This window comes from Hetaerina americana, unplaced genomic scaffold, assembly GCF_022747635.1.
Source record: "Hetaerina americana unplaced genomic scaffold, ioHetAmer1.1.p SCAF_3, whole genome shotgun sequence".
Classification (NCBI taxonomy): domain Eukaryota; kingdom Metazoa; phylum Arthropoda; class Insecta; order Odonata; family Calopterygidae; genus Hetaerina; species Hetaerina americana.
The window spans coordinates 28,127,282-28,155,263 of record NW_027286874.1 but is presented as its reverse complement, the minus strand read 5'-3'; the positions used below and the strand labels follow the sequence as shown (position 1 = coordinate 28,155,263).

The window sequence follows — 27,982 nt, the reverse complement described above, 5'->3', positions numbered from 1 at the left end:
TTAATGTTAAGCTTGGCCTTTTTCTTCCTAGAAAATCGCATAACCTTTGTTTTATTAATATTGATTCTCATCCCATACCTGTCGCACTGAATTTACAATTCACTCAGCAATGCTTGCAGCCCCTTGGCTGACTGACAAACTAAAGCTTGGTCATCAGCAAACCTAACTGATTTTACAAATTCCCCGCCCACTTTCATTCCTACCTCCAGTTCTTCCATGCCTCTTTAATCATTTCCTATGTATACAGGTTGAACATCAACGGTGATAATGGGCAACCCTGCCTTACACCCCTTCCTAACACTGCCCATCCTGACTCCCCATTTCCCACCCGCACCTGAGCAGTCTGAGACATGTACAGATTGCGGATTAGCCTCCTTTCTCTCCAATCTATTCCTATTTTCTGCAGAATACTCATTAGTTTTTCCCAATTCACTCTATCAAATGCTTTTTCGAAATCTACGAAACAGGCAAATACCTCCTGGTTGTGTTCTATATTCCTCTCGATTAATAATCTCATTACTGCAATGGCATCACGCGTACCTCTCCCCTTCCTAAACCCAAACTGATCATCCCCTAAGTAATCATTTGCCCTACTCTCTATCCTTTTGTTTATGATCCTGAGAACAACTTTAGCTGCGTGGGATATCAAACTAATTGTCCTATAGTCCTCACATGACATGGCCTTTACCTTTTTCGGAATAGGAACTAAAACTGATCTCACAAAGTCTTCCGGCCAGATTCCCTCCTCATAAATACTACGGATCAGCCCATATAGCCTCTTCCTCCCACATTTTCCTAAGCATTTTAAAAGTTCCACGGGAATGTTATCTACCCCCACGGCCTTATTTAGTTTCATCTCCCTTAATGCCCTTTCTATCTCATTGTCAAGTATGCCTGGGCCTAAGCTGTCTTCCTCTACGTCATTTTCTTTTTCAATGTCTAACTTTGTTGGTCTCAGTTCTTTACTATACAGTTCTTCTATATACTCCTTCCACCTCTCTTGGATCTTTCCTGCGTCAACTATTACCTTACCCGCCTTATCTCTAACTGTTAGCATATCTCTTCCTTTCTTACTTCCCTATAAAGATTTAACTTTGCTGTACAGCGCACCGATTTCACCCTTCTTCTGCAGACTTTCCATATCCTCGCACTGCGTCTTCCACCATGCTTCTTTTGCTTTATTTGTTGCCCGCCTCAATTTATTGTTTAATTCTTTGTACTTCATTTTGCCTAATTCTGTATTTATATTCTTCCATTTTCGCGGCTCATCCATCTTTGTAATCATCTCATCCGTGATCCAAGGTGTCCTAGTCCTTTTAGCATTAACGGTTCCAATAGTGTCTTTTGCGGCTTTCGATAACCCTTTCTTGATCATTTCCCATTTTTCTTCGATAGTACTAAGCCCTTTACCATCCTCCATGATTTTCTCTACCGCCTGTTTGTATTCCTTCCTTTTCAACCCATTTAATGCTTCTACATTCCATTTTCTAACTCGCCGCCCCTGCCTTATCTTTTTGAAACGTATGCTACATTTCATAACAACTAAATTGTGGTCTGAGTCCGCATCCGCTCCCGGGAAGCTGTGGTAATTTATCACACTGTTCCTAAACCTGTGTCTAACCAGGATATAATCTAGCTGATATCTTCCTGAGTCACCTGGCATTTTCCATGTATACCTGCGTCTTTTGTGGTGTCTAAACCAAGTGTTGGTGATGATTAACCCGTCTCCTGCAGAACTCAACTGCTTTCTCCCTGCAGTCATTCCTCGTGCCTAAACTGTAGTCCCCAACCTCATCACCATCTCTTCCTTCACCTACCGTTGCATTCCAATCCCCCATCACTATCAAATGTTTCCCTACGGGAACACACGCGATTATGTCCTCTAACTGATCGTATACCTTATCGACCTCTTCTTCTTTATGGTTGCTCAGTGGCATGTATAGTATACCTGAATAATAACCAAGTTCGTCGGTTCTGCTTTTATCTCTACTAGTAATAACCTATCCGTTACCTGCTCTATGTTGACTACGCTTCTTCCTACCCCTTCATTTTATACCATGGTAACCCCTCGTTGGCTCTCATCCCCGCCGCTGTATATTATTCTGTACTTATCACTCCAGTAATCCCCGCTATCCTTCCATCCCACCTCGCATAGACCTAAAATATCTATTTTTCCTCTTTCCATCTCTCGCTTGATATTCTCCAGTTTACCTGTCCTCGTCCTTGTCCTAACATTCCACGTTCCTATTCTAACTAATTTGGTCTTCTTCTCATGCGTCTTCTGTCCTGCTGCTGCTGGTTTCCCTCCGCAAGGGTTTCATGGGATGACGACCGCGGAAGCCTTGCCTCCCCCGCTGCCGGGCACGACACACGGCCGATTGGGCCGAGCCCCGTGGTTGCCAGGACTCAAAATATCTCTATTGTCCATCATATTTTTCTTGGGAATGATAATTGAGGTGGTTTCCCATTGCCTTCCTCAATAGTGTTTTTAATGTGACACCATCACTTACTGGCCGCCCCACTGGGGTCAGACGCCATTGCAGCCGCCTCACTGAGGAACAGACGCTGCGTGGACTACCTTTCGTCAGGCTCCTAACCTTCGACCTATCTGGCATGGGTGACCCTACCAGGAGCAATTTTTATTACTCCCGCCAGCACAGCTCTAGGGGTCATCGGAACGCACAAGCCCTTCCACCACGTCAAGGTTGTAGTCCGGGGAGGGATTAGGCACAATATTGATTAAAAATTCAGACAGAACCTGGAGTATAGGAATTGTTGTAAATAAAAGTGATATCTTAATAAAGGAAGTTTATTACTTGATTTCAAAATTGTTTATGAATGCTTATAATTTAATAATCAAATGAAAAAAAAAGAAATTTATTATTAATTACCTGAATTGAAAATGGAATAATTAAGTCGATTTAGATTTTCAGAATGAAATATTTATTTTAAATATTTTTGGGCTGTCTTTTCTTAGTCTTTTTCTTAGACTGTTTAAGTACTACATTTTTTTAATACCTTTTTTTAACTCTTTGATGGGCTCAGTAAATTTTTTACAAATTGGGATAAATGCTTAAGCCTGACCTGCAATTTCTCATTCATAAATGATTCCAACATTTTAATATTACACTTCCGATATACCACAGAAATAAGCCCAAATGTTGTTTTGGTAGGTAAAAATAGAAATCAACTAATACCATGCCAAATGGCTTGTGGAATTTGAATTTAGGGTAGGGATATCATTTCATTATTATGAGGTGTCCCAGCAAGATCTAGTATTCCAAATATTGCACAGCCTGAGTAATGCTAAGGGTGACCAGATTCAATTGAGTTTGAATTCAGGTCCTCTAGACAGTCTCTGAACACTGTCACTATGCTACCATGCCCATTTTTATTCATCCTTTGCTTCTATCCCTTGTTCACAGAAATTATATTGGAGGCCTAAGCAGTTATAAATTAAAATCCAAGAAGCACATATTTATTGTGTCCATTAAAAGAATATAATTTCCAAACCATTTACAGGTAATTCTAGGAAAATACTAATTCACTCAACTCAAACAAAACATTTTCTTAATGTCTCACAGATACCTGACAAGGGGCATTTCCAAGGATAGGTGCTTCTTGATGGTATGTTTTTGCTTTAATACAATTGAAACTTAATATTATTCATGAACACAACATTACTTTTAATATGTTGTCCCCAAGCGTAAAATTAAGTATTAAAGGGAGGGTATGTCGCTGTTTCTACACTCAGTTTCAAAGTTTATATGATTTTTAACATTCATTATAGAAAAAAGTTTATAAAATTATATTTCTTGAAATATTAACATGGCAATTCCCTTACAGGTTTTCTGGACATGCTATTTTTCCAAGGAATATTCCTCAATGAATACTAGTAGTGCAAAATAGCAGGATAAAACAAGTGAGCATTTAAAATATTGATTTATAACAAAACTTTTGCAACTTAATTCTGATGTACAAATTAAAATTATTCAAATGTATAAAAAATACATCTACCAACCCATTGATAGCCTATCAATTTAATCAAAGGCAGAAATAAGTACGATCCACTTTCAGTTAAAATTTCATAACACACTATACAATAATTTGTCTCAAATACAACCACAACGTTTTTTATTGACTTATTATCTGAAGTCAGGCACTACTTCACAGTAAATTTAGTAATTCCATCACTTCCTTTCCTGTAAACATTAGGAAAAATTCAGTCTCTTTCCATTTTTGTAAATGCTTTAAATAAGTTTTCAGGATAATTTCCATCTTTACATCTAAAAAAGCTTGCAAACACAGTCATTTCAGCTTCAAATATATCAAAATAAGATGCTAAAACTTTGCAATGATTTCAGAAACAATGAAAAAATTTTCAACTGTAAAAAGTGTATAGCCAACATTTCAGAATAAAGTAAATTCATGCCTGAGTCAATAAAATTGATGTCTTGTGATAAATAAATCTAGCTTCAACAAACGCAGCACTGTACACTTTTAACAGTCTCATATTTCTCTCAAACAGGTGATTTTGGTGTATCACTCTTATCTGCAGTTTCTGGCTTCTTCTCTTCACCACCGAGTTCTTCATTGGCTTTTTTACGATCAACATTCCAGTCTTTTAGGCCTTCAGGTAAGGTAGTATCCTCCTCAAAAGAGCCAGTTCCTTCCACAAATTCTTCATAGGTTGCCTTCTCTGGAAATGGCCTCTTTCCCAAGAGTTCAATCATATCATCCCGGCTCAAAATTTCTTGTTTAAGAAGACGTTCAGCCACCTATTTAATTCAGTTCAGCATGTTCATAAAATTTATAAAATCAATAAGTTATACAATCAATTTCATAACTTGAATTTATAAATTGCCCTTAAGAATCAATCAAATGCTTCTGCAGCATTAGGCAAGAAATTCATCATGCATTCACTTGCAGTAACTGTGAAGTACCATCACATATTTTAAAGTTTAAGACAGTGCAAGCATGAAGTGTAAATATATCTGAGCCTAATTCAATGGCTCAAATATATACAAAAAATAAGAGAATGAGTGAAAGCCCATCCTATAGTTCAAAATGAAAATGAATCATTAATTATTAAAGGAAAAAGAAATAACATAATGAAATCTCTTTAAAAAATCTTACAGTCGAACAATATATTAAAGCAGCCCATGAAAAATTATAAAACCTTAAAATCTTTTAAGTAACCAGTTAGACATTCAGAATTGGAGTCTGCATACACTACATTGTACTTATTATGAATGAACACAAAAAGGAAGTGGAAGGATTTTATTCAGATTTCATAAGCCACATTTACTTCCAATCAATTCAATATTTCATGAGTAAAAAGAATATCACAACATTTTTGTATAAAATGGAGTATTACTCAAAGAAATATCACTAAAAGCAGTTTATTAACTACTGATCCCCAATTACTGACTGGGATAAAGAACATAGAACCTCCGAAAAATATTGGTCAGAACATGCGATGCAGCAAAGTCTTCTATGTTGATATAATTAAATCTTACTATTTGACATTGAAACTCTTCGCTGGGTCACTGAAGTCTATGTCTAAGCATTTATTTGTCATAAACTTAAGTTTGTTTGCTATATTGATTTTATAATTCCTAGAATGCCCTTAAATTTACTTTCATTCCCACTGTTATATGCGAATATGCTTTTACACAGCATTGTTCAATGCATACAGGTATGCACACACATTCACACAAATACAAACAAACTTTGCAGCAAGTGTTCTCTATTCGCAACACATAACATTAATTTTTCATAGAATATGCTAAATTGTATGATTTCAATAGTTTTCATCATTAAGTTCCTGAAATTTGAATTAATTCAAAAGCTTTGTGTGCAATTTAACTTCTTTGGTAATTTAAATTTGAAATTTGTTTTAACAACAAGGGTGAGTTCAAACTATCAATGATGACATTATTTTTTTGCATATAGATGATATATGTAAATAGCAAAAATAATATATCTATGAAAAAATCCTGTTGGCACACTCCTAATCCAGATGAGCAGACACCCTTACGCTAAAAATTCAGCATAAGTAATCCTTTTTCCACGTACTTAGACAAGTGTTTACTTGAGGTCATGGGGTTGTAAAATGGCCCTAAAAGTTCTCAGCTGGCCCACTTCTAAACACTTAACTAATCATTCTTATCTCCTAATACTTTCAGGCATTTGAAACTTCTCTCCATTTTCCTCCAATCTCATCTTTCATGCTCTTGCTTGTTAATCCATTAGTGAATAACAGGCTGCAATCACAACTCAGCAAAAAAAACTTTTACCTGAACCCAGAGCAATCTAGAGGAAACTCAAGAAACTTTAACATCTTAGTCCTCTCATTCATAATTAAACCTGAGCCATGATTGCAGCCCATACTGTCATCAGCTTCTGATCATGACGCCAAACAATCCCCATCAAATTCAGTAGAATCACCCCCCAGTTTCTCATAGATGGTTACTTTGTTTACCATAAATTCATTTGTCTTGCATGCATTTCATTAATTTACTAACTCTTAAATACAAAGTACAAGGGTAGTTTGAAAGGTTCTCGGAATCACCACCTGATGTGAGTGCTAGCCCAATGAGTTTCCGCATAGGCAATCCTTTATGAGTAAATACATAATGCATCAGGGCTCTGGTAATAAATGTGGTACGTTTGCCTCTGTTTTTGTTCCTGGGTATTGATTTGTGAAGATAGAAAAAATTGAGATTCAAGCAGTGTTTAAATACTTCATAAAGAAAAGTATGAAAGCAAAGGAAATACATAATGACTTTCAGAACATTCTGGGGAACTCAGCTCCTTCATATTCAAATGCTGTCAAGTGGACAAACGAGTTTAAGTTTGGTCAGGACAGCTTAGATGATCCGCATAGTGGTCGGCCAAAATGTGCCACTACCTAAGAAATCATTTCAGAAGTGCATAAAATGGTCATGGAGGATCACTGAATCACAAATGCATTAGAATTGAAATTTAAAACAATATTTGACCCATTTTAGTAGCAACCAACGAGCTTTTCTGTGCCGGTTTGTGGTCACAGATGGAACTTGGGTTCAGAATTATACCCCAGAGACAAAACAGCAGTCAAAGCAGTGGAAACATGTTGGTTCACCACGACCCAAGAAAGCAAAGGCAATATGGTCAGCTGGAAAGGTGATGGCTTCAGTTTTCTAGGATGAATAAGGGATTCTGCCGAGAGATTTATCTTCCCACAGCTCAAACAATGACTGGATAATACTACGCTAACCTCCTGGATCAATTACAGCAAAAGATAAACAAAAAAGGCCAGGTTTGGCAAGGAAGAAAGTTATCTTTAATCAAGACAATGCATGTCCACACAAGTGTCATTGCAATGGCAAAAATAAGTGAACTAAGATACAAATTGTCGCCAAAATCACCTTAAATTCTTGGATTGGCTTCATCATATTTCCATCTCTTCCCCAAGCTCAAAATTTTCCTTGATGGACGGAGATTCTCTTCAAACAAAGAACTAACAGCAGAAGCAGACAAGTATTTTGCAGGCCCGAAGGAATCTAATTTTTGAGATGTGATCAAAATATTGGAACATCGCTGGACCAAGTGCATTAGTGTACAGGGGGACTACATTGAAAATTAAAAAGTTTTACTGAGGTAAGTTTATTTCTATTCCATTCTGAGAACTTTACAAATTACCCTTGTACCAATTTTACAGCAATCACCTTACCCTTGTCCTACAGGATTAATTTTAAACAACCTATGCTGCTCGTGGTGGTTTCAGCTATCCTGTTTGACAGAGTAATAAAAGTAGGATCTTCAAGGTTACAAACCTATGAAGTACCTGTGTTACATGGAGAAATCCCTATTGATGGGTATGGCACTCTACTATTCAGATTTGGGACATTTTCACCAACAGTCCACTTGCAAAACCAATGGCTACTAACACTCCAGACATGCTTTTAAACCAAACCAAACTCCAGCTACCATCCCTTCAGAAGGAACTACCTTGATAGCAAGTACATCAATGCCCATGATCCACCATTAGGAGGTATGTGTAGTGTGCTGACATACCTATATGCAACATTTAATCCATAAGAATAAATGAATAAAGATTATTGTTTTCATTATTTAATAGAATTCAAGAATGCATATACAAAAATGGCATTAAAGAAGAGTTAATATTATATATCCAGAAAGGAATTAGTTTTTCATTAATTTCTTATTAAAATATTTGGGGAAAGATTTTAGTAATTAGTATTGCCAGAGTAGGTTGATATTTTACATTTTGGATTGATCACGTTGGTATACCACTTAGCTACCTTAAATTCAACCAGTTTCTCTTGAGATATTTTTGAGAATGCAAAAGGTATTTTTGGCATGCTTTTAAATAAAAGTAGTCCACCTAGGAGCTACTATAACATAATATGCCACCCTAGGAGCTATAAATGTAAATGAAGAGGATTAACAAAATCAAGACCATGCGAATAACTAAAAAATCTTGAAATAACTCACAAATCTACTACATAACAAGGAAACCAAAAGTTTGAGATAATATAAAAAGGGGTCATGTCACCTTTTCAACATCTGACTTGTGCTTGGTTAAGAGGTCCTTGGTATGGACATGGGCTCTTTGGATGAGATTTCGAACTTCTGTATCAATTAATTGTGCAGTCTCTTCAGAATAAGGTTTTTCCAAAACCATTTCACCAGGTTGAGGCATGTCAAAACTAACATTACCAACTTTTGGATTCATGCCATAGTGAACCACCTGAAATATCAAAAAGTTAAGCATAGCATATGTGAAATAATTGTTTGTGGTCACAGCATCAACAAACATGAATTTTTAAAAACACAAACATATGTAAACAGGGGTTTCACTAAATAACTTTGCAGTTTCCACATAAAATTATTGCAAATGCAAAGTTATTTAGTGAAACCCCTGTTCGCAATGGATTTCCACAAAGTCTCGGCCTCAACCATCAATCACAAACATATGTAACATCTATGCCATTATCATCTTAGCTATTGCTATGGCTTCTCTTGCCAGATAGGTCTTGATTGAACTGCCAGACAAAGTCTACCTCACAACAATGGGGCTCTTATGTGTAGACACACCATCTATCTAGGGGAGTGAAGCTTAAGTACAAATCCTGGCCCACCAGATTAGGGGGAGGAAATGGGGCTAGCAACTTTATCCTGTAAAAATATTCTCTCCACAAAACCTATACATGTGCCTTGAGGGATGAGGATGGATTCTCAATATATAGACCAGGAAAACTAACAAGGACTATAAGTTAATAAAAATCAGTATTGGAATGTGAGAACAATAGCAAGACCAGGCAAAATGATGCCAACCAAAATGAAATGTTGAAATGTGGTCTCAATATTATAGCCATCCAAGAAGCAAGATGGATATGATATGGTAAAATCAATAACGAGGATTTCACAGCAATGTATGGTGGCCCTAGCCATAGAACTGGGTTACAAGGAACCACATTCATGATCAATTCAAAGATAAGGAATAGTTAAAATTTTGAGCCTCTAGGTGTTTGACTATGTAAAATAACTTTGAAAGGAAAATTCCATAACAATAGCATTTAATCATCTTTTCTTTCTATGCTACACTATATTAAGTTTTTAAGAAGATACCCAAATACCATTCCATTATAATCCATGGAGATTTCAACACAAAATTTACTTTTCAAAATGACTTCAAGCATACTTGAAGTAAATGTTAAATAAAGTAGCTCATAAAAGTAATGAGCATAATAAACAACCACGTAATTTAGATATTACCAAATATTAAAGAATAGACCAAAATTTTAAAGTCTAAATTGATCATCATCATTGGTCGTTCAATCCTTCGATTGGTTGACTGCAGCCCTCCATCCTACCCAATCTAATGCACACCAATCCATCTGGTTCTTCTTTTCTCTATAGCGTTCCACAAGGTCTGTTCTTTGTCTATTCTTCTGTAATCTTCTTCATTTCTTATTCTTCCATCCATTTGATCTTAAGCATCCTCCTCCAGCACCAGATTTCAAAGGCTTCCAGTCTTTTCTGGTCAAATTTTCCGATGGTTCATGCTTTTCATCCATTGAGTGCCATGCTCCACACGAATGTTTTCATGTATTCTTTCCTCATCTGTAGTTCTATCTTCTTTAAACACAGCAGTTGCCTTTTCATTGTGAATGCTCTCATCCTGATTCCGTTTAATCCGATGTCTTGTACTTTTCTAATTGCTTCCTCAAGGTACATGTTGAACAATGGAGGTGAGAGGTTGCATCCTTGTCTAACTCTGTCAATTTTAGCCTCTACATGGCTTCCATCTCTCATTTGCATTGTGGCTACTTGCTTCTTATATAGCTGATAGATTATTATTCTGTCCCTATAATCTATTCCAAGTTTTTCCAGCAGCCCAAACATCTTGTTTCATTCCACATTGTCGGAGGCTTTCTCCAAGTCCATGAATGCCTCATACAATTGCTTGTTCAGGTGTATTGTTTTCACTATCATGATTTTCAGACACAGTATGACTTCCCTAGTTCCCCTGTTCTTCCTAAAGCCATGATGGTTTTCTGATAGGTTATCTTCAATTTTGCTTTCCATCCTTTGACTTATTATTCGTGTAAGTATTTTTGATGCATGTGATACAAGACTCAAGTTTCGGTGTTCCTCACATTTCTCTGTCCACATCTTCTTTGGTATTGAGGTCATCACACTCCTTTAAAGTCTTCAGGAAGTCTTCCATCTTGGTAGCTATCTTTGATTATTCCACATAGATTGTCCTTGGCTATGTTTCCGAGTGCCTTGATGATGTCTCCGTCGATTTTATCTTCTCCAGGAGCTTTAGTTTTCTTAAGATCTTTAACTGCTCTATTAAATTCGCTCCTCAGTATGTATGGGCCCTAGTTTTCATCATCTGCTTCACTCTCGTCCTTCATCAGGTTTTCCTCTAGCAGGACCTTGGTAGAGTTCTTCTATGTATTGCTTCCATCTATTGCCAATATCCTCACTTTCTCCCTTTACATCCCTGATCCTGTTGCTTTTTATTTCCTTTTCTCCAAAATGTTTCGTAGATTTCCTCGCAGTGGCCTTCCATCCAATTCTCCCTAGCCTTTTTGCATTCTCGGTCGACTTGGTTATTAAGATTCTTGTAGAGCCTTTCCTCATTATCTTTCCTGGCATTCTTGTATTTTCTTCTTTCTTCTGTTAATTCCCTTATCTCTGTCAGAATCCATGGTTTCTTCATGTCAGCTCCCTTTCTCACCAGTTGTTCTTCTGCAACTTCTGCGATTGCCCTCTTCAGTTCATCCTATCTCTCTTCAGTGCTCCTTTCTCCTTCATCACCTAGTTTGCTGTCAATGGCCATGGCAAATCTTTCTCTATTGTCTTTTTATACCAGCAATTTTGACTCCCACCTTGGCTCTTGATTGGTCTTCTTAATTTTCCTGTAGTGAAGTTGGCTCTGAATGATTACTAGGTTGTGATCACTATTTATGTCTGCACCAGGGTAGCTCTTGCACTGCTTCACTTGGTTCTTGTACCTCCTTCTTATTAGTATGTAGTCTATTATTCAAAGAGGGTGTGAGCTACTACCATATTCTTTTCATAGCAGAACTGAACAAGTCAATCTCCTTTGGCATTCCATTTTCCCAGCTGGAAATTTCTGACGCTTCATCCTTCTTTCCCTCTATTTTGACTGCATTCCAGTCTGACGTTATGACATGATTTTCTTTCTCCAGCTTTCAGCTCACCCCTAAGAGATCGGTCTGGCCATAGCCACAACTCCTAAATTGATCGCTTCTCTAAAATTTCACACAAAAAGACTTACCTGAGCGTATGCACTCTGAGTGACTTTCTTCAGATCATCCTGGGCACCAGTTGTGATTCGGCCAAAGAATATCTCTTCTGATACTCTTCCACCCAAAGTCATACACATGCGATCAAACAGCTGCTCTGTAGTATACAAATACTGTTCCTTCGGCAAATACTGAGCATATCCCAACCCCTTTCCTCTCGGAATGATTGATACCTGAAATGATAGATAAAAGATCTTTATGCACTATCTAAAAGATCTAAATGTGGAATAATTTGGACATTAGACTAGAATCTTCATGTCAATCAGTAACACCGAACTAGTCAACCCTTCAGTCATGAAGAAAAAAGGTGACTTTTGAAGAGAAAAGTAGACTTTTGGAAAAGTACAGAATGCACCACATACACCTGACAAGAATATTTGGAAGGAATCCAAGTGATATTGACAGACTAGACCACAACAATAAAATCAAAAAATAGGCTAAATATATTGTTATATACTTCTCCACCTTCTTGGCACAACTTGCAATCACACCAAAAAAGCAGGTAAACTCAAAAATATTGATAGGATAAGATAATTGCATTCTACCATCTTTGATCAAAATTATAGTGAAAAAAAGGTGTTGAAACACTCCTAGCTATGTGCCCTAGTGGTGCCTAACATGATATGATGCACTTCTGCACAATCCCACCATACTTATGACAATTTGAAAATATCCAGGTAATAAAAGAAATGATATGGCAAAAAACTGTCAATCCATATCACATGATGAGGTATTCTCATAGCATGAAAAGAATGAGAATAGTTTCCAAAATAATTATCATCCAAACAAGAATAATCAGAGAAGTTTACTCTAAATTATACTCCAAGGAAAGTTAACCTTTACTGGACAAAAGTGAACCTGGTAAAGAATCAGTCCCACTGGCCGCATGGGAACTTTAGTTCCTACTTCAATCGAGTTACCTCGCACTCCTCCTATGATGATGTTTGGAATGCATAATGAGGTCAGGACTATTTGTCTCTAAACATATGCCCCTTTTGACATGCTGGGCCAAACATTCCTTATCCGAAGAGTATCTAACAACAAACCTTGATCTAGGATTCCCCAAGCTCTGAACACCTTCTCTGCAGAGTTAAGATTTTTTTTAGTTTCCCTCCTACCTTGCTGGTGAGCTGTTCACTCAGACTGTTCCGAAGGTTATAAGCATTTCTTAGACCGTCCTGATTCTTTGGCTGGTTTATGATTCACTGTTTAATTTATTTCGGTACATTTACTTCTGTTTTGTAGTTTGAAATTCTTCTTCAAATACCAATCGTCACCTAGATAAAATTTCTTTCTGTATATATTTTTGTATTTATTTGATGCTTTTTATTCAGTGGAAAACCACTCTCACAATAAAATTACTAGCGAGTGAAATTACTGAGGAACTTTATGCTGACAGCGATTCCGATGCACATATTACAGACAACAATAATAGCTTTGAGGCAGAGACAGAGGCATTGAATAATACAGTAGATATGGCTGTTTAACTAGAGAAAGACAGGCAAAATGCAACAAAAGACAAAACAGCTATGCCACTGTGAAAATTTTAACGAGGAGAGTAGAATGAAGAGGGCACAAGCTTATCATGGATAATTATTTTTCCCTCCCAAAACTCATTGATGATCTCAGGAAAATATAAATAAATTGCTGTGGGACAGTTAAAGCGAACCTAAAGGAACGCCGAGAGAATTCAAGGATAAGAAACTGAAAATGAAATGCAGAAGTGAAAGTGAGATGCAGAAGAGATGAAACAGCAATTATTTGGAGAGATAAAAGAAATGCCATGTGTTGACAAATATTCAAGTGCCACCTGAAGAGGGAAGCTTTTCTGACAGCCAAGGAAAAGCTTTGAAACCTGCAGTTATAAAAGACTTTAACAAACATATGGGTTATGTAGATAAATCAGAGAGAATGGATAATAGTTACTCCATTAGCAGAAGAACCTGGAACTGGACGAAAAAGTTATTCTTCCGCCTCCTTGATCTAACTATTCTGAATTCATGGATTGCCTTTGTTTCTGTTGGGAGCAAGAAGAATCATTCAGATTTTCGTTTGACTCTAGTAAGATGGAGCCGCTAGGGAAGAGAATCACCCAACTTCTTCCCCATGAGGTTGGCCTGCTGCTGTGTCAGCAAACATCATTTGCCTTGATGCAAGAGATAATGAGCATTGAATTGAGAAAGGGAAGAAAGCCAGATGCCACTTATGTTTGCTTCAAGGCAAGAAAAGCTGCATGGTTTTTTTATGCTCAAAGTGTAACATCAGCCTCTATGATGACAAATGTTTCATGAAATATCATACTAAAACTCATTTAAAATAAAAAAAGAAGTTAGAGACCATTTTGAAGAGTGTAAAAAAAATATTATATTCAAAACATGAAATGTTTATTTTTTGCAACTTAGCATAATTTTCATGTTTTATAACATCAGTAAAAATCTATTTTCTTTATAATAGTTTTATGTTTTCATTAACAGCTCAAAAAATAGACAAGATACAGGTATGTAGGTTACCTGTAGATGTAAAAAAGTAAATGCCTGTAAAGCTAAATTTAAATACTCAAAAATGCTACGGCCACGAGATCCCACAAAGGTAATTTAATTGCCATCTTTTAAAGGTTAATCATTAATTGCCAAAAAAGGGCACTTTTCCACTAGCTAACAAATGTGCTATCGACCAGGTTTTGATGTGCAGCATCATCTTCTGGTAATGGACTTCAGTAGCATCAACCAGCAGAAAAGTACTATTATTTGGTCACTAATGTGTTACAATTCACAAAATTATGCCTGAAACTACACAAAAGGTAATTATTATGGCAACATTCAAAATTCACCTTAAGCAGAGGGTCAGCAAACCTAAGAAACCATCCAGCCACTGCATGACCAGCTTCATGATATGCAACTGTCCTCTTTTCTTCAGGTCCTAATACATTGGTTTTCTTTTCCATGCCAGCTACAACTCGTTCTATGGCTTGCTCAAAATTTTTCATATTTATAGAGTCATTGAGATCTCGAGCTGCTATTAATGCAGCTTCATTGCACACATTTGCAATATCAGCCCCTTCCAAGAAATATAAACAGATTAGGGAAATAAACTGAAAAAAGCCAAATGGTATGAAATTAAGTTACTGTCCAGATAAATAGCATATTTTAAGCTACAAATTAAAATGCTGCATAGCTGACTAATTGCTTTTTTAGCCCTTTGTTGTAATGCTATACTAAAAATATTTCTAGAATGCCACTTATCTCAATCATTTCTTGTAAGTAAGTTTTAAAATAAAAGCATGAAATCACAGAAAACATAATCAATTAATGGTCCATAATCAATTCAGACACATGGACGAAAAAATAGATTTCCCCCTCCATTATTTAAGAGGTAATTAATAAATCTAGGTAGTTTCGAGACTCAAGGAATATTTCTTGAAAAGTATGAGTTAACAATTAGCACTATTTTTGCACAGATGCAAACATTTTAAAATAAGGTTAAATGTAAAATAATGTTATTTTAAGAAATGTCACTAAACAAAGATCATTTTACTATCTAAGACTAAAATGATTCATGAAAACTATTCAACTGATATACTTTTTTCATACATGCATTTATATCACAATCTCTCCTCGCATAAAGTGATATATGAACCCCAATGCATACAGAAGAAGGTGAATATTAAGATGATAATCATTCAGATGATACCCTGGTAACACTGAGCATTTAGCGAACTCTTATGGTAGCAGGTGAAGATAATAGGGTACAAATTTAATCATGAAAATGTATCAGAGAGAAAATTATTCTACAACTGAGAAATTCAAAACATCAATATGATGGGAAGATGATTATCAACTGTCTGTTCAAACAATATTGCATGTAGAAGCAAGAAAACAGAAAAGAGGAACCAGAAAAATGAAGTGATTGGGAGTAAAGGTGATAAGAGATAATGACTATTAGAAGTATGAAAACAATACCCATCATGTTAATGGGTGTTCGTTTCTTCAAGGTAAAATGCTTTCATTTTGCCTTCCTAATTTCTGGGGTGTAGTAGTCCAAAAGGCTATGAACCAGAGGATCAATTCAAGGTCAGCGTTCGATTCCGAGTAATGCCCTTGAGAATCCTTAGTCTTAGGCTAGTTCTGTGATTTTTGAGGAAACAGATCTTCTTGGGAAACTATAGTCATCACAGTTAAAAGTATTTACCTGCCTACCCTACATGCATGTATTCCACATCATATTCTGCTTAGTAGTAGGTGATCCATCCCTCACCTATCAAATCAATTTTGAGGTTGACTGTGGTTTTTCCTGATTTCAAAGAAAATTTAATATTTTCACAAAATGGGACCCCAGAAAAAATGGCCAAAGTGAAAGAAAAACTCTAAGAGAGTAGGCTCATAAATATTAGACTTGAGGGTGAATTTAAAGGGTTCACCAGCTAAAGTGATGTTTTTGGCTCTTCTAGTGTTGAAATTGTCAAAGAATTTCTCAAAACAGGGTAATCCTAAATTAAAATTGGAGGACATAAACTACAGCAGGTAGACGAAAGAGGAGGGAGTTGATGACAGTGCTTTGAGTAAGATTGTAAAGAAAAGATTAGTGAAAATTTTGATAGGGAGTTAAGTTTGGTATGTCTCAGAAACTTGACCATTGAGAATAAGTGAAGATTGGATGCTTTTGAGATGTGAGTGCACTGAAGGATGGAAAAAATAAAATGGACAGAAAGTAAAATTTAAAAATTCTATGCATGGCCCAAGAAGAGAGAGGGTTGTTGAAAGGATCTCAATGGACACAAGAATGAATACAGAGAATTCTGACTGGCAATAGAATATTGCAGACTGTGAGGGGAGGGGATAATGTTAGGCAAGTGAGGTAGGACAGAGGTAGAATAGGTATGTTGTACAGAACAAAAGGAGGCAGAAAGTACGTGGCATTGACAGGTTAATTGTAATGTAGAGTATCATGCTGTGTTATGTTAGATGAGATGTAAAAGTATAGCAATAGTTAGTCTGCGCATTCATCCAAAACCTATCTTAGCCAGTGAACTAATTAATAATATCAATAGTGTTGAAATATGAATAGAATAATACAACAACACAATTCTTATTGAAATTAAAAACCATATTATAATTTTTTTAGGAAGAATTTTTTCAACATACTAGTTATCTTTGCTCAACTTTATTCTAATAATGTACACATTATTATGTGCTGCACTTGTCTTGCTTTATTCACAAAACTTAAAAGTTCATAAATACAACATATATCAAATAAAAGAAAACATACCAGTAAAACCAGGTGTTAATGCAGCCATTTTTCTAGACAAAGTGTTTTTGTCTAAAGCTGTTTTCAATGGTTGTAGATGCACTTTAAAAATTGATGCTCTCCCTTTAATATCAGGAGCAGGAACATATATTTGCCTATCAAACCTTCCAGGTCTTAGTAAAGCATGGTCCAAAATGTCTACTCTGTTGGTAGCAGCCAGAACAACTACATTAGTTGTGGTGTTAAAGCCTATAATTGGATGATATATATGAAAATAAAATTATTTCTTATAGTGATTGTAGCAAAAAACTAAAATGTCCAAATAAACCAGTGTGGAAGATAAAATTAAAAATACAAATATAGAATTTTTTATTCAAAAAACTTAAAAATTACACTATTTTCATTTATTAGAATAGTGCTCACATGGCATATGATTTTATGAATTTAAGCCTGGATATGTCTTATATGGATATGACATTATGAATTAATTGAAACATTAGTTACATTAACCCTTCAGTAGACAAAGGCCAAAGTTGTGATCCAGGGTGTTTCTTTTATATGCAATTTTACATGCAAAGACTTAAGATGAGCATCCTTTTCAGGAGTCATGCATTACATCATTCTTGACCACATTCCTCAACAGTGGGTGAAATGTTGTGACCAAATCAGAATTAAATACAGCAAAAAGAGGTATGGGGCTTGCTTACCAGACCATAGCTCTGGACTAAGCACTTAATGAAGGGTTAAATTTTAAAATAGAATAAATTATTCCAATAACATTAGATATTCTCTGGGATTATATGACTATTAAGTTAATACCAGATTGCAAGAAATGCTTCACTTCATCACAATTTCTCAAAACAATGCAAATTTTTACACATATTGATCAGCTTGCTAAAAATTCAAATGTTAGATTTTTGGTACAAGATTATGTATCAAACTGAATTCACCATGAATATCCAACATATATGAACCAAAAATTGCTTTTATAAAAATTGCCAATTATGAAAATTAACAAATTATCTTTATGAGAGTTTTTAATTGTAGGAATAATTGTTTTCTATAATGGAAATTAGTTGATTCTTCATGCCAATCACTTGCACTGACAACAGAAATGATGAGCAATGCTTTAGCTACCAAAACACAGAAAAATAACTATACCTAAGTTCCTGAAAACCTTTGCATATCATTTTTCAAAAATAATACATATTTACAGAGCAATCGCAAGCAGAAGTCAGGGTATAATTGAGGCTCACTACTGGAACAACAGATCACCCATCAACATAAAGTTAAAACACAAGAGTTTTTTGAACCTTTGAAAATTTAGACCAGGGTATCCCCGAACATTACTTGAGTTTTCCATGCAAGAGTTCTGAAGTTATTAATGTCTCCATTATTCATTTATTACCATAAAAGACCCGATAAAAGGATGAATACATTGTTATTCTTTTATGATTTATGCTATGAGAAGTTCCTACTATGATTTAGTGAGCTGGCTTACATTGTTTTACAGAAGATATGCCCATGCATCACTTACCATCCATTTCAACTAAGAGTTGATTCAATGTATTCTCTTGCTCCGAATGCCCACCAAAGCTGCGGCCCCCTCTTTTTCTACCAACAGCATCAATTTCATCAATGAACAATATACAAGGAGCATGCTTTCTTGCCATTGCAAACATGTCTCGAACCTAAAATATATTAATAAATTTGTTTCACAAATTTTTAATTCAGTCAACTGAAATGCAGATCAATATCAAGGGCAATTAGCACAGACATATTTTTCCAGAGAATCATTTCAAGATAATACACAATCAATGGAATCACTTATAATCACTCTACCAATATACGTGAGTAAAACTACACAAATTACTGAACCAACAGTGATCCAATCGAAATTAAAGAAATGATGAAAAAGCTGCCAATAGCATACTCTGGTCTTCTGCAGTCACTAATAAAAATGTAAACATTCTGGTTTATGATCAATTCATAAAATATTTAGTAGGTGCTGCTTCAAATTATTGACTTGTTAGCTAATCAAAATTAACCATGGATTGCTCATTACAGCAACAGTTTATTTAATCACATGTTTCTCTACGCATGAACATTCTCTGCATAAGTTCAATGTGCACACAACTGTTACCATTATGGAGAATTTAATACTTTTTATTTTGCTTCAAACAATATTTTCTAATAATTCCCTTACTAACAAACTGATCCGGTACCCCCCAACATATATTTAGCATAAAACAACAGGGTGTCCACAGTTTATCTTCAACCTGATTGACCAACATGATAAAATGTGACATAAATGAACTCTTGTGGCAATATGGAGGGATATGTTTCAAATTTGGTTTTATTAACTGCTGGTCATGAAAAACCTTTATCCTGAAAATCAGACAACCATTTCTTATTGAGACAATTGAAGTTTTTCCCCTATGCTTGCATTTTGACCAGAGCTGGTATTTTGTATTAATGATATTTGAGTAAGTAAGATGGTATTTGGTAATAATGGCTTCCCAGGAGGTTATGAAGAATGTTGTAGTTTTCAGGATGCAGCTTAACGGTCAACCTGCTTAACTGTATCACGGAGATCTTTGGTTAAGTTTTTCATGACCAGTGGTGACTAAACATAACAGTTAAAATTTTACAGTTGTAGTAGAGTTTAGAGTAAAATATCAACCAATAAACTATTGGCCATAGCCTAAGGAAGGAACTGTAAGGTGCTCTGACAACTGGAGTGATACCACAACATAATCTCAATGAAGAAAAAGCTATCATAGAGCAAAAAAATAATATACTAGACACAATTCAGTACCACATTCTGAACAGTATCTAGAAAGTGATTCCCACCAGATCAGCATATATGTGAGTTAGGTGGTTCATTTTAGGGTATGTGTGTTATTATATTGTACCCAAGAAAGAATAAATATCACCCAAGATAGGACAAATACCACTGAAAAATACATTCATTTATCACAGCGAGAATTGAAGCCTGCACCTTCAGTCCCAGGAAGTAGTATAATAACTACTACAGAAATCCATGGCCAATGTCCAAAAACAAAAATTAACCCTTTAAAATAACAAATCCATGGACAGGAAGCAGTTAAATTAACATATATAATGAAAGTATGCACATGGAGTTATTTTATTTTAAGACTAATACATTTCTAAGGCAACATTCATAATGGCAGCTAAATTTGTAGCAAATGCAGAAGTTTCAAAATGGACCTTTTTCACTTACCCTGGAAGGACCAACACCCACAAACATTTCAAGAAACTCAGACCCTGAGACTGTGATGAAAGGCACATTTGCTTCGCCGGCAGTTGCTTTAGCAAGAAGGGTTTTACCAGTGCCAGGTGGCCCTGTAATATTAATGCAGTCATATTTAATTTTATTTGATAGTTTCTCCCCCTTCAATAGTATGTGAAAACCCAGCCACTGAGTAGTTAAGAATACTTTTGATTTCCAAATAACTAGTGGAAAATTAATTTTAGACTACAAGGAAACAAAATTTCTACACTGGTGTGACGTTCCTTAATGTACTTTTTTGTTTACAGCCAAGTCTTTCCCATCCTGATTTAAATTTATGTTACAGTTACTATATCACCACATCTGGGGCATTTCTAGAGCTTAGTATTGTGACATTCTGGAAAAACTTCACAAAAACTGAATGGTTGGGGACCAAAATCATCAGCAGGGAATGCTATATGGCACTCCTATGGTAGGTGGAACACTGCAAAGGTTTTTAATATTCCACGCCTCAAATTTCTCACTCAAAAATGTAGAGTTAATGCTTCAAATAACCAATGATGGGTGGCATAGGTCATACAAGATTGGCCCCTTAAGAGATGGGCATGGCTTAGCTACATGGACTATTGGTACTTGGAATGTACGAGGTGCTCATAGAAAGGATCAGGAGTTGGTGAATGAAATGGTTGTGGGACAAATGGTTGCTGTACGTACATGTGTTAAACAAATTTCTAGGGGTGCTGTTGAAGTTGATAGGAAAGGTTTGGCATTTTGATCAGGAATTTATAATGCCCCTGGTGTTTAGGGAGTAGACTTTTTTCTGAATGATATTGCTAAAATTTGGCTTATCATACATTATAATGAACTGTAGCATCCATCACCAGGGCCAGAAGTATCGGCCTCAACTAGCTCTCAAATTTGTATGTATTAGTGAATGGGGAGAGTGTAAGCATGCAGGGCAAGTTCAGGAGAAAATTAAAGCCAATTTTGAATGAGTGTGACTGTGAAGAAAAAATTGAAGAATGTGAGACATGAATGGTTGGGTTTTTCAAAGAGGGAATACTTCTGAAGAACTAATCAAACCATTTGATGACCCCCCAAATGAAGAATAATTGTTAAAATTCATTGAAAGTGCACATGGAAAAAAATCATTACTTATTTCATATACCTGGTTTGAGTATAAATCTAATCATTTTTATACATGGTAGAGAGATGACCTCAGAAATATTATTGATTTTGTTTGATATGACGGCAGACTGAAATCATTAGTTTAAAAGATGAGAGTAAAGAGGGGTTCTGTAAGTGGAAGAGGCATCATGTCTTCGGTAGTTTGAAAAGCAGATCTGGGAGGAATGTGGGTAACAAAAAAGCTAAAAATTCAAAAACAACTGAAAGCAAAAGACTAAAAGCTGCAGACCAAAAACATATGAACTCATTCTTGAGGTTAGGCTGGATGCCAATCAGGAAGATTGGAAAATATACATCAAGAACAGAAGTGGGGCTAGTGTTTGAGATAGTATCTATCTGACTATCTGTTGCAAAATCTTAGAGCACATAATTGTCAGTTCAATAATGAGACACCTTGACAATATTAACTTTTTAAGTGACAATCAACATGGATTCAGGTAAACCCGCTCCTGCGAAACCCAATTAGGATTATTTACACATGATTTACTTTTATCTGGTGAGAGAGGTAGGCATGTGGATGCCATCTTCTTAGATTTTCAAAAGGCATTTGATAAGGTCCCACATGGTAAACTCATTCATAAATTAAAGGTCGCCGGTATAAACAAGGGCGCCATAAGTTGGGTTAAAGATTTTCTTTCAGAGCGGGAACAGAGGGTAGTCCTTGATGGCGCTAGTTCCGACAGCGTTCGAGTCACGTCGGGGTACCTCAGGGAAGTGTGATCGGGCCGTTGCTTTTCTTGATTTTTGTTAACGATTTGAACCGCGAAGTGAAAAGTAAAATTAGGATGTTCGCGGATGACACGGTGATCTATCGGGAGATATCTGGGGATGAGGATCGTTTTATTCTAGCGCAGGATTTAGATTGCATTACTAAATGGTGTTCTAACTGGGGATTGACTCTAAATTATAATAAATGTTCAGTGGTTAATTTCTTTAAAAGATCAACGGGATTTCCTTACAAATTAGCTGGAGGTGACCTAGCAGTAGTTGATACGGTAAAATACCTAGGTGTCACATTCACAAAAGACAACTTGGGGGACTCACATACGTAAAGTCTGCGGTCAAGCATATAAAAAGGTCTCATCCCGGAGATTGAGAAGGTTCAATGCCGGGCAGCCCGTTTTGTAAAAAATTCCTACGATAAAACGCAAAGCGTCACCGAAATGCTCATGGATTTGGGGTGGGAATCATTGGCTGAGAGACGATTCAATGCAAGATTGAAATTATTAAATAAATTTAGATCCGCATGTTTCACCACCGAGGTCTCGCAAATTATTCGTACTACTACATACATTGGTCGCTTGGATATAAAATTCGGGAAATAAGATGCCAGAACTAGCCGACTCAAGGACTCCTTCTTCCCACGGACAATACGGGATAGCAACTGCAGGGTTATAGATAGCAAAAATTCCACTTGCCACCCTCAGCGTCTAAAAAATAATTAGTTCTACTTAAATGCATGCTCTTCCACTAACCGTATGTGTTTTGTTATAATAACCCATTCTTTCCAAATGACCTCATTCGTGTTCTGTTCATCTCTTTTTAAGTTTCCCTTTCAATCCCTCGTCCCTCTCCGCGGGGGGAAATTCCTGCTACCTGCAACGTTGGGTCGCATTCCCTGCCTTTTACAGACTCTTTGGGGGTAGAGTGTTTCGTGGTGCATTTTCATGTGGTAGTGATGTTTCAATTTCTTGGTTGTTGTGTCCTAGCTTCCGTGTTGTAGGATGGCTTTCGTTCTGCATCATGGGGTGCAGTTTTTTAGTTGTTTTGCGGTATATGTGTTTGCATGAGTATTGGATGAAGGGATTTTTGCATGAGTGTGTGCGCTGCTGTGGGTGTAATTTTCGGTGTTGTTTTTTGCATGTGGTATTTTTCCTTTTTACGGTTGGTGACCTAACACCCCCCACCACACGCCCTTGCGGCGGTTTGCGGGGTATTATGTAGATGTAGATGTAGTATAAATGAATTTTGAATGTTTTGAAAGTTTATTTGGAAACTTTGTGAGTGCAAAGGTGAAAGGTGATGAATGGCAGAAGGAAAAAGTGAAGTACTCTTTCCGAAAGGCACCAAGGGGTCCGCAGCTTAACGTCCCATCCGACGGATGGCGTACTCACTCAAAGTGCCCTCCACAAAGCACCTCAAGCAGGGATCGAGATACCTCTGAAAAATATTCAACACCGCCCGGATTTGAACCCGGGCCCTCTGGGTGGAGGAAAAAGTTAAATATTCTACGAGTGCAAAATATGAACCATAAGAGGATTATAGCAGCGACACATAGAAGCCAGGAAGATAGCCGATGATGCTGACAGAGTAAAAATGAATTTATTTCATATAAAAATAAAGAAAAGCAAAAGAATAGCAGATGCAGAAAAAATACATAACAATTTGAAAGATAATTACAAGGGAAATGAGTAAATCCAGGAGAGGATTAATGAATGAATGTAATAAAAAATAAAAGTGTTGATATTAATGGGATGAGTGCAGAGTTAGAACTCATGGAGGATTTGGCACATTTTTTCAACAGCAATGTAGAGCATTAACATCAGTTAAATGCCTTAGATGGTGAAAATTACTGCAGGGAAGATGACTTGTGCAAAAATGAGGTTGCAACAGATGTGAGAATTTTGAAGAAAGGAAAAGCTGTTGGCATAAATGGTATATTTAGTGAAATAATTAAGTATGGGGAAAATGCACTTATTACTTGTCTGTTTAAATTGTTTGCAAAGTTTAATTGCACCAAAAGACTGACAAAATGAAAAAGTTGTACCATTACACAAGGGGAAGAGAGGTAAGATGGAATGTAAGAATTATAGAGCTACTAAGAATCATATAATTCTCGATAGCTTCATGGATGTTGATGATAATAGGAAAAGTTTCCATACAGTGTTAAATGAAAGAGTAAAGAATTGAGATAATATTTGATAAAAAACCTGGAGAGCATTATGCTATTCAATACCTAGTAGACCATGCACTGATCTACTATTTATACTTTAGCAATTGTTTCATGGACACAAAAACAATTTTCTATGATTTGGTAACTAGGAGAAAATATACAACAGGTAAAACAACGAACTACAATATAGACAGTATAAACTCACCAGTTAACATGGCTCCTTTAGGTATTTTTGCACCTAAGTCAATGTACTGCTGAGGGTTTTTCAGAAAATTCACAAATTCCATAATTTCTACCTTGGCTTCTTCACAACCAGCAACATCCCTGAAAATTATTTTCTTTTAATTTAACAAAATGTTTTATGCGTAATGTCAAGCAGAAAAGAGAAGTTGGTTAAAGGAATACAACTCTTCAATTTTCTACGTTCAGGTAGTGGTTGACAGCAAAGTTCTGAAGAAAGGTGGTAACTGAAGTTCAGAAGTTTTGCCATTTAACACATAGGCAAGATGATGGACTACAATTTATCATTAGAAAAGGAAGCATAGAGACAGAAGAAAAAACAAACACAAGGAAATTCACCAATAATAAAAAGAAATATAAAAATTTAGAGAGAAAAAAGTACAGCAGACGGATATGTTATCCTGAAAGGAAGTATTATCTGAAGATGTAAAGAAATTTAATCAGGAAAAACGTACTGGAAGATATCATCATGAAAAAGACAGTTTTAATACAAAAATTGAAAGATGAAGAAATTTGGCAGGAATTCAGATTTTACATAACAGGCATCAGTTCTGTATAGTATCATGGCATAGGATTTTTTAGTCAACAGATTCATTAATTTTGGCTGTTGAAAATGAAAAATTCAGCCAACATTTTTGCAAGTAAGGAATAATTTTATTGAGTCAGGAAAATAATTTACAAAACTTTCCCATCTATTTTCCCAATTAATAATGCCAAATAAATGTGATTTCACCAGTCTACAATAAATAGTCAATTCTAAATACATGCATATGATATCAAACCCATGAAATAATCAAAAACATAATCACAATTGTTTTGGAATCACACATGTCCACATTCTAAACTTCATGTCTTTGCAATTCTCAAGAGACCACAATATAGCTGTAAAATAATACCAATGGCAACTGATCTACTTTGAATCTACAACCCATTTCCTATGCTGGAAAATTTCAGATATGGAATATCTTTGGGGATTTGGGAGGTAAAAAAAAGCATACAATCACAGTAATCAACAAAGAGGTTAGTTTAATCGGGGAGAGCTGAGCTCACCTCGTACTAAGCCCTATTGCAAGGGAAATTCACACATCAGGGTAGGAGGTCTAGTTCCTTTCTGTATTCTGCCTAAGGTTTACTAGGAAGACCTGGTACCTACCCAAAAGAGCAGTTTGGGTGAATCTGAGGGTGCCCAGAGGTATCACCTGGAATCCTACCAGGTTCCTCCAGTCAGTAGCCCAGTATTCTAACCACTGAACTACCTGTGTATATTCCTGACCAGGCATAAAGCAACAGTGAAATGTTTTTTTATTTTTTTTAAATATGTACTTGTCCATGGAGGCCCTTCCAAGGAGTAAATAAGCATTTTCCATTTAACTCCAACAGCATCATTCCTTAAACCTCCACTTTCACTCAATCCAAAAAATCCCCATTTTTACCTTTCTGAAACTCCATTTTAACAGCTGCCCACACTTTCACAACAAGTGCCAATATTTAAATTCCATTATTTGTCCAACATAGGCGCTAGAGTACACACAAATTCTGAACTTAAAAATAATGTTCATGAGAACTGGGAAAAATTTACACTCATTGGAATAGCAAAAAAATGGAGACTGTGGAAAGCGCGGCACCAATTTTTTTTCAGAAAATATATCTCAAATATCACCACATAAGGTTATGGTTTGTCTTGAATCAAATTTGAATTTGAGGATATGAAAGATCCTACAGAATAATTTGTTTGGATCTACTGTCATCAATATTTAATCCATAAAGTTTTGTGTGAGCAATTAAAACTCAGCCTAGGTGGATGTACCTGATAAGAAAAAAGAATTTTGATGTACTTACTTGAACCTTACACCAATTTCATTTGAATTAATAAGCTTGGCAGTCGATTCCATTACTCCACCAAAAATTCCTCCCCCTTTCCTTCCCCCACGTGCTCCCATCATTTCTGCTGACCTTCTCATCATATAGATTAAAAAACCTAAAAGATAAAACCATTACAAATTAAAATGACGTTCAGTACTGCGCATATATTCAAGTGACCATTCAACAGATACCTATAATCAGCAAAGTTGGGAGAATGCCAGTGATATTTGAGGCTTCAATTTCATTTTTATAAATAACTGGAATGAAATTAGCTGGTTCTAAGTTCATTTCGATTTGTGCATTTTCCAAGTTCCTTTCAAAGGAATCCACACTACCAATGTTAAACCACAGCACACTCTGAAATAAAATAAAATTTAAAATACTGACATTGCGCTGCCAATTCTCATTTACCAAGATATTGCATTTGCGATCACAAATACTTACTGATCCATTGACACTGTTTCCAGGGAGTAATCGAACTTTCACCCATTTTTTATTTATGACCTCTAGCTTTTCGACAATTTGTTTGGAGAGGTAGCTAAATAACGAAAATTACATTAAACAAATTCGGGGGAAAATCAAGCCTCATTCAGAATTAGTAACAATTACTCACTTGGTAACAAATTCCTTCCATGCGATTTCTTTATATCCTTTTTCGTAATATGCTATGGTACCCAAGAGTGCCACAGTGCCGACCACTCCAATTATAAGCCATTTGTCGCGTTCACTGTCGCCAAAACCTTTGGCCCCACCAGCACCTGGCCCTCTTCAACAAATATAAAAGTTACATTAATTCTAGATTGTTTTCCCCAGTAAAATGTATGCTTAGCAATACTTACCTTGGTCCACCAAACATTCCAAAGGACCACTGCTCGGGAGGTTTCTGCTGCATCCTTGGAGGTGGAGCAGCTGTCTCTCCCTTTGATGGACTAGGTTCCTCTTTTGGTGCTTTCTTCCCATTTTTACTGGCTTCAGAGTTTTGCCCTGTCTTTTTGCCGCCGGGTTTAAAGAACTTTTCAAAGCCTTTGGGAGGTTTCTCGCAAAACAGCCTCCAATTTTGTATTACTAATTCTAAGCATGGAGCACCTGCAGAATGTTTCAGGAGTGCGAGCTTTCTACTTAGCTACAAAAAATGAAATTAAATACATAAGAAGCTAAATCAGTACCGAAATATACCCATATTTACCGACTAATGCAACTTATTTCTCTGTTGCGTTATGGTACCACAAAGGAAAATTCCCCTCGTTTATATAATCATCTTCGTATTTAAAGAAAATAGCCTAGAGCATAATTACAATGTTATTGTCAATGTTTCCTCTCTTCACGCCATTCCATAAGAGTCTCTCTAACGTCCGTGCAGTGGATAATAAACGATGGGCCATTCCGACTAAATAATGAACATACAATTTTCTTCTGCGAACCAACCAAAACACTGATTCGGCTTTCGAT

The 27,982-nt window shown here is 36.2% G+C and overlaps 1 protein-coding gene across 1 annotated transcript; it reads right to left on the bottom strand.

The window, feature by feature from the left end:
- Positions 1-4,117: 4,117 nt before the first annotated feature.
- Afg3l2 (AFG3 like matrix AAA peptidase subunit 2) lies at positions 4,118-27,974 on the bottom strand. The gene is made up of 14 exons (XM_071587472.1): positions 27,829-27,974; positions 27,373-27,656; positions 27,147-27,299; positions 26,978-27,071; positions 26,725-26,890; positions 26,510-26,648; positions 24,636-24,754; positions 20,341-20,462; positions 18,634-18,787; positions 17,118-17,345; positions 14,683-14,909; positions 11,825-12,025; positions 8,564-8,758; positions 4,118-4,778 (listed from the first exon to the last, which is right to left on the bottom strand). Exons 1-14 carry the CDS (start codon positions 27,913-27,915, stop codon positions 4,521-4,523), a joined length of 2,427 nt encoding a protein of 808 aa, XP_071443573.1. The 5' UTR covers positions 27,916-27,974; the 3' UTR covers positions 4,118-4,520.
- Between the last annotated feature and the right edge of the window lie 8 nt (positions 27,975-27,982).